Source organism: Sinocyclocheilus rhinocerous, unplaced genomic scaffold (assembly GCF_001515625.1).
Source record: "Sinocyclocheilus rhinocerous isolate Xijiao unplaced genomic scaffold, SAMN03320098_v1.1 scaffold6419, whole genome shotgun sequence".
Classification (NCBI taxonomy): Eukaryota; Metazoa; Chordata; class Actinopteri; order Cypriniformes; family Cyprinidae; genus Sinocyclocheilus; species Sinocyclocheilus rhinocerous.
The window spans coordinates 85,956-100,705 of NW_015661348.1; the positions used below are offsets into that span (position 1 = coordinate 85,956).

The 14,750-nt window shown below is 42.4% G+C and overlaps 1 protein-coding gene across 3 annotated transcripts in view; it reads right to left on the minus strand.

The window, feature by feature from the left end:
* Positions 1–441: 441 nt before the first annotated feature.
* LOC107726281 (prickle-like protein 1) overlaps positions 442–14,750 on the minus strand; it is a 27,417-nt gene continuing 13,108 nt past the window's right edge. Inside the window, exons 1-8 of one of the 3 annotated variants that reach the window (XM_016535816.1) lie at positions 10,349–10,536; positions 6,641–6,823; positions 5,069–5,182; positions 3,588–3,725; positions 3,305–3,508; positions 3,020–3,206; positions 2,079–2,921; positions 442–1,864 (exon numbers count right to left, since the gene is read on the minus strand). In XM_016535816.1, the coding sequence (XP_016391302.1) occupies positions 1,044–1,864; positions 2,079–2,921; positions 3,020–3,206; positions 3,305–3,508; positions 3,588–3,725; positions 5,069–5,182; positions 6,641–6,811 (2,478 nt within the window). In that variant the 5' untranslated portion in view covers positions 6,812–6,823; positions 10,349–10,536 and the 3' untranslated portion in view covers positions 442–1,043. Of the gene's footprint in view, positions 1,865–2,078; positions 2,922–3,019; positions 3,207–3,304; positions 3,509–3,587; positions 3,726–5,068; positions 5,183–6,640; positions 6,824–10,348; positions 10,537–14,750 lie in introns of those variants that run through there. The other 2 variants (XM_016535817.1, XM_016535815.1) reach the window with 2 other exon arrangements.

The following is a 14,750-nucleotide window of genomic DNA, read 5'->3' on the forward strand; positions in this document are numbered from 1 at the left end:
TGTGACTATAATAACTATACTCAGAAATGTTGTATTTTTGCCGTTATGAGATGATAAAGTTTTGAAAGGAGGCCCAAGCATGCAACATGTTCATTAAATAAAGTGTTATCATATACTCAAACAGTGTTTGGTGTTTAAATTGTCATTTAGCTTACCTTTGTCCTGCTGTATATGCAGGCTCAGTGTGCATATAGGGATTTTAAAGCTTTAAAAAGCTGTGCTGTGTTACACTAAAAATGTCAATGTCAGTCCAAGATGTCAGTCTACAGTACATGTGCCAACAGACCCACAATAACAAAATATTTCAGACAGAATACAAGAACACATTCTGTGTTAACAGCCTGTAAAATCCCAGACTGACAGACTCAACTACACAATGGATTGATGTGGACAGTAGACGTAAAGACATAGTAGACACAAAATGTGCATGTATATATTTATATATATATAATTTTTTATTATTAGCCTTATTGTTCCAGTTTGCATTGCATACAGATTACAGTGATCTGTCTGTATAAGCCATCAATAAAATGACACCCGAACAAGCTTTGGATATACGTAACGTACAATGTTTTGTAGTCAATGTTTTAGTACAAATTGAGCGGCTATGCTAACCAAATGTTACATAGTTATTTTTAAAACCCTGATTAACAAAAGTGGAGTCGCTGCAAACCTTTGTTCTTTAGTACTTTTTTCAGTAAAATTCTTTAAAAAAAAAATCTTTTGAAATTCAGGGATATAAAAATATTAGCTTTAACTGAACATTTTACAATATATACATTAATTTTTGCAAAGTTAAATTATTCTCTCCTTTAGTCTCTAAAAGCGGCTTCATAAATATTATATTCTTCTGGTTCTTTCAAAGACTATAATCACTTATCACCTAACATGCATTACTGCAGCAGTTAAGCATGGTTTAGATACTGCGTTGGCCATCAATGTCACTGCATGGCAAGCCATGTGGAACAAGTTGTATTCCAATTCAAATAACAGTTCAAAGCACGTTACATAATGAAAAAAAGTTTCAAACTTCCTTCCCAATTCTATGAAATTATGCAGTTTTTGCCCTTCCGTCCTCTCTTCTGTTTGGACTTTGTCCTTGTGCCAAATGGAAGTTCATCAGTGTAATATTGGTACTGAGGTTGTCTTGGTTGTGGAATAGGCTGGCCCAAGAAAAAGCCTTCCTCCTCTGATTCAGATGATGAAGAGGAGCAGGTAGAGCACCAGTCGTCTTCATCCCCGTAAAGGCGTAAAAACCTCTCTGCCGCCTGGTTGTGCAGACCATACTCCGAGTCAGCGTGGGCATAGGAAGGCTGTCCGTAGTGAGAGTTAAGACCTGGCCCATGCTGCCGACGGTCCTCCTTGAAGCACCTACGGGCCTTTTCCTTGGGCACCAAGTGAAGCGCGTTGTCCGAACGAGACTTACGACTCCTTCTTTGTCTGTGGTGATGCTGGTGGCGCTGCTGGTCTTGCTCGTCAAAGTGGTACGCTCGTCTCCGAGTGCGTTCGCTCATGGGAGGCTGCCGCACCTCCAGGTCGTCATATCGTCCGTTATCCACAACATCATCTGAGAACTTCACCTGTTGTGGTTTGGACTGGGACTTGGACCTTCTTAAGACAGGTAAGTGAGGTGGTTTAGGCCTCTCCTCTGGGAGCGGAACCACCTGCTCCTGTTCCTCCTCTTCAATGACCTCCACACGCTCGAGTTCAGAGGTGAGGCTCTTCAGAGAGTTGGTGCTCCTGTGCAGCATTGATGAATTCAGCATCCCCATGTTGCTGGTGTTCTCACAGCGTTCAAGCTCAGAGAACTTTTGTAACGAGTAGAGCAACGGTTTGTCTTTAATATCCCCATCAGCTGAAGCACCTGAAAGGATCACAGATGTCCAGATTACACACGAGTGCAAAAAAAATACATTCAGTAGTCTAATTTAAATGCCATGGCATGCCTTATTTTCAAGGACAACATCCCACCAAAGATGCAAAACTCTATAGATTTCCTCAGATTTCCCCCTCAATTGTCTCTCATACTTCAGTTTGCACTCAAGAATATCAATTGTATATTGATCCTTTAGTCTCACCTGTGATGTTGGAGAGCGCCAGGGAGTCCATTGAGTCTCTGATGTTCTGCTCAGCTTGCTTCAGTTCATCTGTGATGCACTCCAATGAGTCATTATACCACAGTTTATCTTCATGCTTAAAGCTGGCTCCATGCTCCAAATCGAGCTCCTGGAGCTTTCTGCTGCTTGCAGGTCCAGGGTGACTTCCATACGCAGAGTCACCTAGTCCATCCTGGGACTGTGCCCAGTACATGTCTGCCTTGTATTTTTTACTGGCCAGATTGCCATTCCCACCACTGCCTGGCATCCTTGACTTTTTTTTTACCTCAGAGTCAGTCGTCCAGAGGTCAGTTGGCTTGGTGTCGTCCGGCTGCTGGAACATTCCATGTTCACCAAACTTGAGGAGGAGCTGGGTCATGTAGTCCTCGTGCTCAGCCCATTCCTCATGGTCCTCGGGTGCTTCCTGCTCCTCCCTGTTCCTCCAGAAGTGGTTGTCTGCAAAGCTTAGCTGTGACAGCTTGTTGGACAAGGTGTCATCAGCGTTCCCTGAGAGTCCGGAGAACTTGTAGTTGCTTGCGGGTGAAAAGAGAAGAGACTGTCGACATTGGTCTGCAGAGCGACTGCTTTTGCCCATCTTCACGCTGCGCCGTGATTCCCGAGATCTTGCGGACTGGAAGGCTGAATCGGAAGAATCTGAGGCATGGATGTCCTCCCCTAGGCTGCAGGTCTTGGAACAGTAGATCCTGCCTTGTCTGGGCAGAAAGGGACACCCCAGCAAGGAGCTCTTGCACTGTGCACAGCTAAAACAAGCATCTGTGGCGTGCCAATGAAGGCCATCATAGGTCATTTGGGCATGGTCCACCCCTAGAAGAAAATAAACCGGAGTTAAAGGTCAGCTTCTCACAGGCAACAGTGGAACGTGGTTTGTGGTAAATGACATTTAGAGAGATGTTTGGGCTTACCGATGTGTTCACTGCAGGCCTCACAGTATTCCGCGTACAGAGACTCGAAGCAACCGCAGCAGTAGGGTCGACCATCCTTCATGATGTACCGTTGACCACCCAGGATGGTCTCGCATTCAAAGCAAGAAAAGTGCTTCATATGCCAGTGACGACCCTCAGCTTCAGTGCACTCGTCCGCAAAAATAATCTGACAGGACAATGACATCAAAAAATGAGTGAGGGTGTCTGTGATACGACGGGCCTTGTTTCATGCACAGAACAATAAGTATGAAAAATGAAACTCACCTCATCACAGGAGGAACAGCGTGGCTTTAGCAATTCAGCATGGTGCCGTCCACAATGGACCTTCCCGTCCTGGTAGAAGTAAATGAGATCAACCAGGAGTTCATTGCAGGTGGAACATGTGAAGCATGCTGGGTGCCAACACTGGCTAGGTCCTGCTCGTGAAGCAAACACCACCATCTCCCCTCCACTGATGTTCACTCTACACTGAAGAGGCAAAATGTTTAAATAATCAGCATCAAACAGTCACTTCCTTCAGCACAACACTCTTGGCTCAAACACCTACGTGTTCACATGACGCATGAAGCATCGTCCTTGGCAACAGTTTCAGAGTTCCTCGCCCGAGGGCCTCTCTTTTTCTCTGCAAGCTAAACATGTGAAGCTCCTTCTTCTCTTCTTCACTGAGAGTCTGGCAGTATCGCACCTGAGGGAGATATTTAAAACGTGTTTGCTGTCAAACAATTCAGAAAGAAGCCCTTGTGTACCACATGCAGGTTTTTTGAGCAAGGAGAAAGCATTGATGAAGTTTGACAAATACAAATGCATAAAATGTGTTTTCAGAATGTGGAAAGAGACAGTTTAAAATCTCAAGCTCAGCTGGATCCAACAAATCAGACTACACTGCAGCAAAAGTTAAAATTCTCTCAACTTTTGGTTGCATGACAGTGTGTCAGTTTGGCAAACATCCTATGCTCATCCCCATTGAAATCCAAGCATTCTCTGATGCAGTGCAAGCTTGTGTTTAGGCGCTTTTAAGCATGTCCAGGAACTTTTGCTTAGACCATCTCTTAGTCAATTTGGTGAGTAAACAATATTTTAACACAAGGAAATTCTACACCTCTGGATTTAGAGTAAAATTAAACGACACACTGAAAAACACAAGCTATGCGTGTTCAAGCTGTGATGCCACAATGCCACAGATAACAATAAAACAGCACTGATCCAGAGCAATGTCTCAAGGCTTTCAGACCACAGCAATGTGAAGATTCTCGGTGCCACATGTCAGATCGAATCTCCCCAAGCAGCATCATACAATCTTCAGCTCAAAAGTCTCATTGTACAAGCACCCACAGAGATATTAAGTGACAAAGCCTCTTTCTCTGATGGCAGTGGATGTGGTGAAGCTCTAAACCCATGAAGCTAAAAACACCCACACCACGCTGCAGCAAAAAAAGCTATTTGAGGGGGTTTTGAAATGTGATGCGTGGGCATTCTGGACTGCAGCGATGCTGGGGAAACAATAGGGGCTTTCATGGCTGCTGATGCAGCTCCTACTTTCCTTTGTTTCTATAAACTCACCTCATTGTCATGAGGAGGTAGCTGGTACAGGAGCTGTTTGATGCGGTATTTCTCCCCGGGGCTGTTCACATAAGGGACTTTGGCCACAGATAACAATAAAACAGCACTGATACAGAGCAATGTCTCAAGGCTTTCAGACCACAGCAATGTGAAGATTCTCGGTGCCACATGTCAGATCGAATCTCCCCAAACAGCATCATACAATCTTCAGCTCAAAAGTCTCATTGTACAAGCACCCACAGAGATATTAAGTGACAAAGCCTCTTTCTCTGATGGCAGTGGATGTGGTGAAGCTCTAAACCCATGAAGCTAAAAACACCCACACCACGCTGCAGCAAAAAAAGCTATTTGAGGGGGTTTTGAAATGTGATGCGTGGGCATTCTGGACTGCAGCGATGCTGGGGAAACAATAGGGGCTTTCATGGCTGCTGATGCAGCTCCTACTTTCCTTTGTTTCTATAAACTCACCTCATTGTCATGAGGAGGTAGCTGGTACAGGAGCTGTTTGATGCGGTATTTCTCCCCGGGGCTGTTCACATAAGGGACTTTGTCCTCAGGTAGACAAGAGAAGTAAAGCTGGACCTAGAGGTGAGATGGAGACAGATCAGGTCAGTCATTCCATGTAGAGTATGAACAAAGTCCAAAAGGCAGTTACCAATGAACTAGCTCAGCTTGCACCTATCTGTCATAAATGATCTGATCAGAAAGTGTGAGTTTCAGAAAGGTGTATCAGGTGTTCCAGGTTGATTTTTTTGGCCTGTCATTCCTGTGTATCTGTCAACAAAACCCTCAGAACTAAGTTGACCTTTTATGAAACTTGAGCCACCAGTTTTGGCTTTTTACTGTACTCTATTGTGCTTCTTTGACACTGTGACCTAAGCCTTGTGAGTGGGATCCCTTTATGAGTGCTGGTCGTAAGAGCCCCCAGATAAATAGGTGGATTAAGCTAGTCTTTTCCTGCATAAAGAGTGTCCTGCTGCCGTCGAGTTACTCTACTGGAATGCCATTTAGACCTGTAGATTAGTGGCACCATAAATCAACCTCATTTCAATCTGATATTACCTCTGTTACTGAGCCTTAGGCCCTTGAACAACACTATTCCTGAGTGTTTGTTCTTCCCCACAATGATCACCTATAATATGCAGGGCAATTCACAGAACGGCTGCTATAAAGGCATTACAGCTGACTCTTGCATTTAACACAAAAGCTGCTCTGGGACTTTAGGGGTCTCCAAATTGCTTTAGACCTTTTCCCTCAACCGTCACTTCAGATTTTATTCAGGGGTGCTCTTGAGGGCAGCCGGGGGAAGTGTGGGACACCGACTGGAACCAGCGCCACATCAGCGCGCCTCCAGGCACGAGAGGACCGCCTTTGCGGCCAGCACCAGGAAAAAAGTTGTGGCTGCAAGCTTGGCTGTTAGCAAGCGGCTTTTCCTCATCGTTTCAAGCACTTTTGTCTGGCAGCTTGAGATAATGACTTGCAGATTTTCCATGAAGTAGTTTGTAAATAAAAAGCAGCATTTCCTGTTCCCAAATATGCCTGTGGGGTGCTTCCTTCACAGTGTTTAGCTGAGCCTGCAAAAATCCAGTCAGGTCCTCTAAATCGTAGTGACTATGACTAGCACTGCTAACAGAATGATTGACCAACAGTTTGGAATTTTAATAAAGATCACATCTGGCGCATTTATTGTATAACAACTTACACATTGTGTTAAAACATCGCATCTCAAACTGCATTTTACTATTCAGGCAACACTGAGCAGAGTCCTTCCCTGAAACTGAAGACATGCGGCTCCTTTGCATTTTGTGACACAGTTGTTACTGGACTGCAGTTTTTCCCCTTCAAACTATCTCAAATGACTTAATCTTTCTAAAGAGGTTACCATTTTGGCTTAATGCTGCCTTCTAACTATTTCCTACCCCACATGTGTGTTGTTCTGACAAAAACACCAAAGCATTGAGGTAAGTTCACTGTTAAATGTTGTGGAGGCAAGATTCCAGTAAGTTCTAGACTTTCATAAACCCATAGAGATCGTTTTACCTGCTCTGGTCGAAGTCCCGGTGGCACCCAGGCGTATTCTTCCAAGGCGCACCCTGAGTCGTCATCTGAGGTGGAGCTCTGCTGGAAGCCGAACGCGAGCTTGTTGACCTTCGGCTCCATGTCCAGCTGCCTGATGGCGCCGTGGAAACCGCCGAAATTCTCGATGTTCATCAGAAAGACCTCCTAAAGAGGGAACAATGTATCATGGATCATGAAACCACATGATAAAACGGCTCGTATGACACATTGTATTGGGATGAGAACAGAAACGCAACTGGAATAAAGCAGCATCCCAAAACATTTAATGGCCATTACAGTGACTTCCAGCCCGGGGTGGAGGCCTGCTAAATATATTCTTCTCATAAAACGATGGCAGTTTTATTGTTACTGCTATTGTGCTGAGGTTTGCCGTGATGAGGTCGGACATTCCCTTCAAACTTCAACCATCCTAACTCTTTTACAGTCTATTTACTTTAATGCATTTTCCTGACTCATCATCACCGTGGAAGCTTTCTGGTATTTTCCATTTCCTTCTACTGGGACTCTCTTCTGGTTGAGTTGAGCACTAATGCATGCCATCTATGATTTTTCCCGACAACATAGTTTACTTGACTCTGTTAAGAACTCTTTCAGCTGAAACAGACAACTTCTCAAGACAAGATCTCTTGCTTTCTTCCCTGTCACTCCTTTGAAGTCCTTTCAGGACACAAAGCATAACAAAGCCATATGGTAATGCTTGGAAACCATGTCTTTCTTCAAGCCCCTGTGCTGTTTGTTGAGGACAGTGTTTTAGAACCTGCCACACCGCATCACGTCCTGCTGAGTGACGTATCATCTGACACTTTGATCTCTGGAGCTGCTGCTTTTGGAATGAAAACAGGTGAGATGGATGGACTGAACCGGCTGACAGGTGTTAGTTTCTCATGTACAGCAATTTAGACTGGTTTGAGAAGATAAATCCAGATACGTGCATCAACACTGAAAGGGTGAATCTCGCAAAAAAGTGCCAAGAAATGTCAGATCAAATTTCACACCAATGAGAATCACTGGATCTTTTTTATTTGGCAGGTACTAAGAATTAGGAAGAGGGAAATTGTGCTTACTTTTCATGAAACCTAATGCCTCAATATGGAAAATGTTAATGAAAAAATGTTAAAGAGATGGAATATGGGGCAGACGTTTCTTTGGAAGTAAGCTGAAAAGAAAATGCACACTCAAAATAATTAATCTTCCATGTTATGACTATCCTAGCAGGTCAGAAGTAAAAAGAGTAACGCATCACTAAAATCCCTCAAAACTGATTCACCATAGTAAACTTTACTAAAGTTTCACAAGAACACCATACACACGTTATCAGAAGGCTCAACTATAAATTAATGCTGGGTAAGTGTATTGCACTGCAGTTAAATTGATGTTTTATCTGTGCCACTTCACATTTGAGATTTTGTAGCAAATGCAATAGTTCCAGACCCCCTCATGATGGGGGAACAACTGAAACGACCCAACATGGTTTTCTGTTCAGGCCTGAAATTCTCTTCAGTTAAATTCTGTGAAAATCATACAGACACCCTGACAAAAGCACTACAAAGTGACCCAAAGTGTTTGAAGACTGTGACTTCGTTACCCAGGTTTTACTTCATTTTGGGCTTTTGAATAAAGGTTCCTCTAAGAGACTCCTCAATCATTAACCTAGTTTTGTAATTCTAGCAGAAGAGATATATTCCCTGCCATGTTAACTCTTCCTTCCAGTGGTGCAAAATTCACTAGGACATGATATTTTCTTCAGAGGAAGTCGCTGATACAGGAAAGGAGCTCAAAGTGGCAACACCCATTCTGCCAAACAGTCTCCCTAAGTATGCTAATTTCTGTCTTAGATGCCATCAGCATCACTTCCTGAGCCTCCAGATCTAATCAACAACCCAAGTGAAGAGAAACTGCAGTATTGTTTCATCGAAAATAAACAGCAATTTTACGATTGAGCGGTTCTGAGTGAATCGCAGGGACCTCGGGGAACCCAAGGCAGTTCCTCGCCCTGAAAAAGCCCTCCAGCCCCGAGTGGTTAACAGCCTGCTCTCTTGTAGAGCTGCTTGTTAACATGACTTTGGAGGTCTGAGATGCATATCTGTTAGATCCACCCACAGGAGGCCTGAATGGCCCTCAATAGGGGGTAGATGGGTGGAGGGTGAGTTGCCTGGGGAGGGGATGGACCCCGGGTGATCACATAGGGGTAACTGCCAGTGACTCATATGGTAATGGACCCTCAGCATAGCAAAGAACCGTCTGACTTCTAGGGAATAAATGCATTTTAAGCATCTTTATTTTTACTCTAAATTATGCATTACTTAACATGGCTAATAAAAATCATACGACTGCTAAACACAATGCAAATGAATGCTCTGACAGAATCATTCGCATGTGTGTCCTGAGGATACCAGGTCAAGACCCAACAAATCACATCTTGAATAGCTCATTTCCACAACTTTAGAATAACTGTTAAGTTGTAATTCTCACAGAAATAACATGGGTTAAACCAGATACATTTCGATTACTGCAAGCATAGTGGTAGTAAGGCCAACAAAATCTAGTTTTGAGAGATAGTAAATGAGACCATTTTGAACATAATACCATTTTTCTCAGCTAAATTAGTCAGAATGACACTCTGATGATTATGAATGGCGTGTGTGTAAAAACAAGTCTTCATTAGGCCCAGTAAATGTGGAAACGTTCATACTGCCGCCCGTTCGGCAGATCCGCTGGCACTGATGCCGCTCCATTAGTCCGGCCCGTCAGGACCTGTTTGATTTGGCCCGGTCCAGATCTGAGTCAGTGCTGGAATTCTGTCTCTGGATTTAATTTTAAGAACAGCAGAACTGGCAGACGATGTGAGCAATTCCTGTGCACCAGAAATGAGGAGTTTCTCTCCACGGCTGTTGCGCCAGTAATAAAACTTCAATCCAACAAATACAGATGTTAGTTATGACATGTCACTTCCAAAAACACTTGAATAAAAAAGCATCTTTGAATCTTCTAAAACAAACAAGTCCAAAACTACAGCAAAAAAAAAAAAGAAAATTAATTCTGCATTGACATGCCAGTCATCGGTCATTAGAATTACTAGTTTTCACCCCCCAAAAGACCTATAACTGCTATCTGAAAAACAAATTTATAAGCGTATTTCCCATTAAAATGCTCTAATCATACAAAAAATAAATAAAACAGAAACAGAAAAGGACAAAAAACCCCAATGAATGTTTTACTGAAAGTGCTATCAGAGAATACTAGATGTTAGAAACAGGAAGGACGTCTGTGTTTCAGCATTTGGGTGATCCTCCCAAACTTTTGGCCAAACTTTGAAGGACCTGAGTGTTATTCCAGGACCAAATGGTTTCAAGGCTTGTCCCAACAGTCTGAAGACCACCTGCGTTCTGACCCGCTGGAGCCAGATGAATAGAAGCGTCTGATGTTTACCCACAACACACCTCTCTGACACCTTTTTCTTTTCAACAGACCATTATACACATGCAGAGTCTTCAAATCTGAGCTGCAGCTACAATTAGACCTAGATCTGAAGCTTATAAAAGCTTCCAAATATAACTAGAAGAAGTAGGACGTGACACAGCAAAATATAGGTTAAATGATTCACTCCCAGCCCCTGTTGGAAAGACTTTCCATGTGATACACAAAGCAAAAACCCAACATCGACCTTACCTTCTCGCTCAGCAACGTCTTCAACCTATTCAATGCTTTCCAAATTAAACCGTGTTCGCCAAACGCCCCGTGGTTCCTTGACTACATGTTCTCAGTTTGAGTCTCATCCCATCTAAATCCAAAGCAGACGTTGTCGTGTAATTCTCGTGCACGTGTGTGAGTCGGCGGCACAGGACGTGTATAGTAGAGTGTTTGGAGAGCAACTCCAGCAGATGGCTCTTCCATTTACTGCAGTCCTGTGGAGCCACTCCCCCAACAGCCTGAGCTCGGCCCTCAGCGTGGGCTCCAGAGCCTCTAAACCAAACCCCTTTCCTTCACTTCAAACACACTTCACAGGACAGCACTGGTCAGTTTAACCCACCCCTTCCTCAGGTTTCTTGAGCAACTCTTTTTTTTTTCTTCTGAGTGTGAATACACCCAACAAATCACTAATTTCTTATACATGCAAATGTCATGTCAGTGTTATCAGAATCTGGTGTTATAGAGTCTGAACGAAGCCATTGGTTTCCTGAATGAGGGATGCTTGAGGAAACTGGATTCTTCTATCCATGGTGGTCTTTGTTGTTACCTCAAGCGGTGAGGTACAAACCAACAACTTTGTACTCATGAAATGGAAACTTGCCTTGGGGTTTGCAAAAAGTGTTGGATTCAACAGCTCGGTTAATTGGCCAATAATGTTGGCTTCCATTTTTGAACCAAACAGGGCAACAACTGTAGCTTAAATCCATCTTAATTGTCTCTTTTTCCCAAAACCAAATCTAACCTACCAATATAGGATGCCTTTAACAGATTCCGAATGCTCACTGAGCTTTTTACGACTGCTGCCTTGAATAAAAGAGCTGGTAATGGGATGGTGCTCGTGGAGTTTTTTTGGAGGACAACGCCATTGTTGCGTTCAAGGCCACAGAGGTGCAATCTGAGTGTGAATACACCCAACAAATCACTAATTTCTTATACATGCAAATGTCATGTCAGTGTTATCAGAATCTGGTGTTATAGAGTCTGAAAAATAAACTTGTTTCCATTTGAATTAAGTTTATTTTTCTGACCCCACTGACCAATTGTTTTCTTGTTTTAAACATAAGAAATTGGTCAAAATTAGGTGGGTTTGTTTTAAATAAAACCACCGATGGGGTCAGAAAAATTTCCTTAATTCAATGGAAAAAACAGTTTATTTTTTGGATGCCACTGGATTATATTTTATCTTATTTTAATCATAAATTGACTTAATTTTAAACAATTTTTAGAAGACAATACTTATCTTATCCAGTAAATGTATGCTAATTTAAGAACGTTTAGATATTTAAACTGGAAAACAAGACAAAAATATTGAGCGAGAAAATCACTTTGCTGTAAAAAATAATTCAAAACTATTTGTTCTAAAATGGCATTTCTCAATAAAAATTGCCATAAATTCAACCGAAAAGCCAATATAGACCGCCAAAAACCACATTCCAAAGGATTTTCATTGTCTATTAAAAATAGCTTATAAATGTTATCTTGTCATTTGGCACTTTAAGCAAAAACAAGTGACAGATCACGAATGAGTGGTCATAAACTTAAGTTAGCTGCAGTGGCCCTTCATGCATTCAATGCAGTTTCAGTCAGACATCACTCTTTCACTTCTCAAGTCAACAAAGATGTTAGTGGGTCCAGAACACAACACCGGAAAGACTCCACATGGTACCTTACAGAGCGTTTACCATGCAAATTCAAATGCCCATCACTATCAGAGCCAATCCACTTCCCATATGGATGGTTTGTAGTTAGTATGTGGAAATACACACTTTTTGGGAGGCTAGTTCTGAACGAAATATGCAAGAGTTGGCAAACCACCAGGAGACCCAGAGGAGCAAGGCTTTTCCTTCATACATGTGACAGAAAAACAAACCTACAGCAGTTCTTTGAATGAACACAGCTGGAAAATGATGATGACTGCAACCAAACGCCCTAAAGAATGAAAATGAGCTTTATGAGCGCCGTACATTCAGCTGCCCAAGTACTGACCCCAAAAACCACAGGGTCCCGTCTAGAGAGACAGTTTACCTCATTTTGCCTTAATTTCCTGTGGAATGTGCTAAAGGTGAAGACCTTCCTGTTGTTTAAACAAACAAAGCCCAGAGTTTGTGCTCTGTCCAGAAGGACGAGGCCATTGGTTTCCTGAATGAGGGATGCTTGAGGAAACTGGATTCTTCTATCCAGGGTGGTCTTTGTTGTTACCTCAAGCGGTGAGGTACAAACCAACCAACTTGTGAAGTTATGAAACTGGATTCTTCTACCCAGGGTGGTCTGTGTTGTTACCTCAAACGGTGAGAGGTGCAAACCAACAACTTTGCGCTCATGAAATGGAAACTTCCCTTGGGGTTTGGCCAATTGGCCAATGATGTTGGCTCCCATCGTCGAACCAAACAGGGCAACAACTATGGCTTAAATCCATCTTAATTGTCTTTTTTCCCCAAAACCAAATCTAATCTACCAATATAGGATGCCTATAACAGATCCCGAATGCTCACTAAGCTTTTTACGACTGCTGGCTTGAATAAAAGGGCTGGTAATGGGATGGTGCTCATGGAGGTTTTTTGGAGGACAACGCCATTGTTGCGTTCAAGGCCACAGAGGTGCAAACACAGCAGGAGCCGGTCCAAAGCACAGCCCTTTGTGTTAGAGAAACAAAGAGGAAGAGGGAATTCCTACCCCCTCGTATTAGCGGCTCGCCGAAAGATAAACAAACCCTCTGACTTACTAAGAGGCTTTTCATGCATCTGAAACATTGCGTCACATGCTGAAAAACATCATTTAAATTCCTCAATGTCAGACAGATAGATGGAAAAGGAATTGCTTTGGGGTCAAAATGGATGATTATTGGTTCTTTGAAAAAGCTAACAGCTACATGTTTGGTTCTCTATTCAAATTCACAGCTAGAGAAACTTGAAAAAGTCACTTCAACCACATTGTCTTTCATACAGGCCTTAAATAACCATTGCAACATAGTTTTGGTTCATTTGGATCTCCAGTGTTAGTAAATGAAGCAATACATTCACCTCAAAAAGTTTTGTCAGTACAAACATCAGACATTTCTAAATATAGATTTGCTTGAGATTGAAAATGACGTTTTATTTTCTGAGAAATGTATCAAAATTAAGTTTGATCAAACTAATTTGAGTCATAAAAACAAACTTGCTTCACTTTGAGTTAAATCTATTTTTCTGAACTCATTGGCAGATATTTTGATAACTAGAAAGACAAAAATACTGAGTTTTCCAGTGAAAATGATTCATAAATACTATTTAGGTATTTGTTCTAAAACAAAATTTTTCACTCAAAATTGCCATAAATTCAACCAAAAATCCAATATAGGCTGAAAAAAAATTAGCTAAGAATATCTATTTTGTTGTGTGGCACTTTAAGCACTGATAAATGTGTCCCTGCAGCACAAAAGCAGTGTTAAGTCGCTGGGGTATATTTGTAGCAATAGCCAACAATACATTGTATGGGTCAAAATTATAGATTTTTCTGTTATGCCAGAAATCATTAGGATATTAAGTAAAGATCATGTTCCATGAAGATATTTTGTAAATGTCCTACCGTAACCTTATGACTGGTTTTGTGCTCCAGGGTCACATATGATCACCAGTGTGTCGAAACCTAAGGCAGCGACCGCCGCACCCTGCAAACACTGACGGATGTGAATGAAGTCATTTATACAAACTCCTGAGCCAAAAATACCAAAGGTTTCCCAAAACCCTGGAGAAGAGCCCGTCACACGAGTACTCTATCTATCCTGGTTTTCAGGACGACCCTGAAAACAGACCAATCCATCACGCTAATGCGTCGGCTGTACTGCTGAGCTTTAGCTCTTGTTTCACAGTTCAGGGTTGAACAAGGATTCCTGTGGAATATAAAACAGGACAAGTCTCACATCCCTGACCCGGGATCCTTTCTGAGCACAAGAGGGGTCATAAATCTCATGGTCACAGCGATTCAAACAGCACCTCACACCTGGCTCCAACCTCTCGGGCTGTAAAACAGAAAGTCCTCTTTGACCCGGACACACTCGTACTGAAGAGCCTCCGCCGTTAGCCGCCAACACTACGCTCGCATTCCGCTTTAACGTGCTTGAAGGACTCGGGCTCCAAAGGATTGACCCATATTTGACAGCATCCTAAATTCAGACTCTTAATGTGGGCCAGCTATCACATGCACGACTGTGTTCCTGTAGTAGACCGTTAAACAGCTCGGCGTACATATAGACATATTACAGCAATATTAGCATGGCCTTTTAGACTTTGATGTACCTTTAATTAACAAAATATTTAGGCCTAAATTTACGATTGCAAGTCAATGCATCTTAATTTAAGATAATACAGAGTGAGAAAATTACTTTGTTCAGTGAAAATTATTC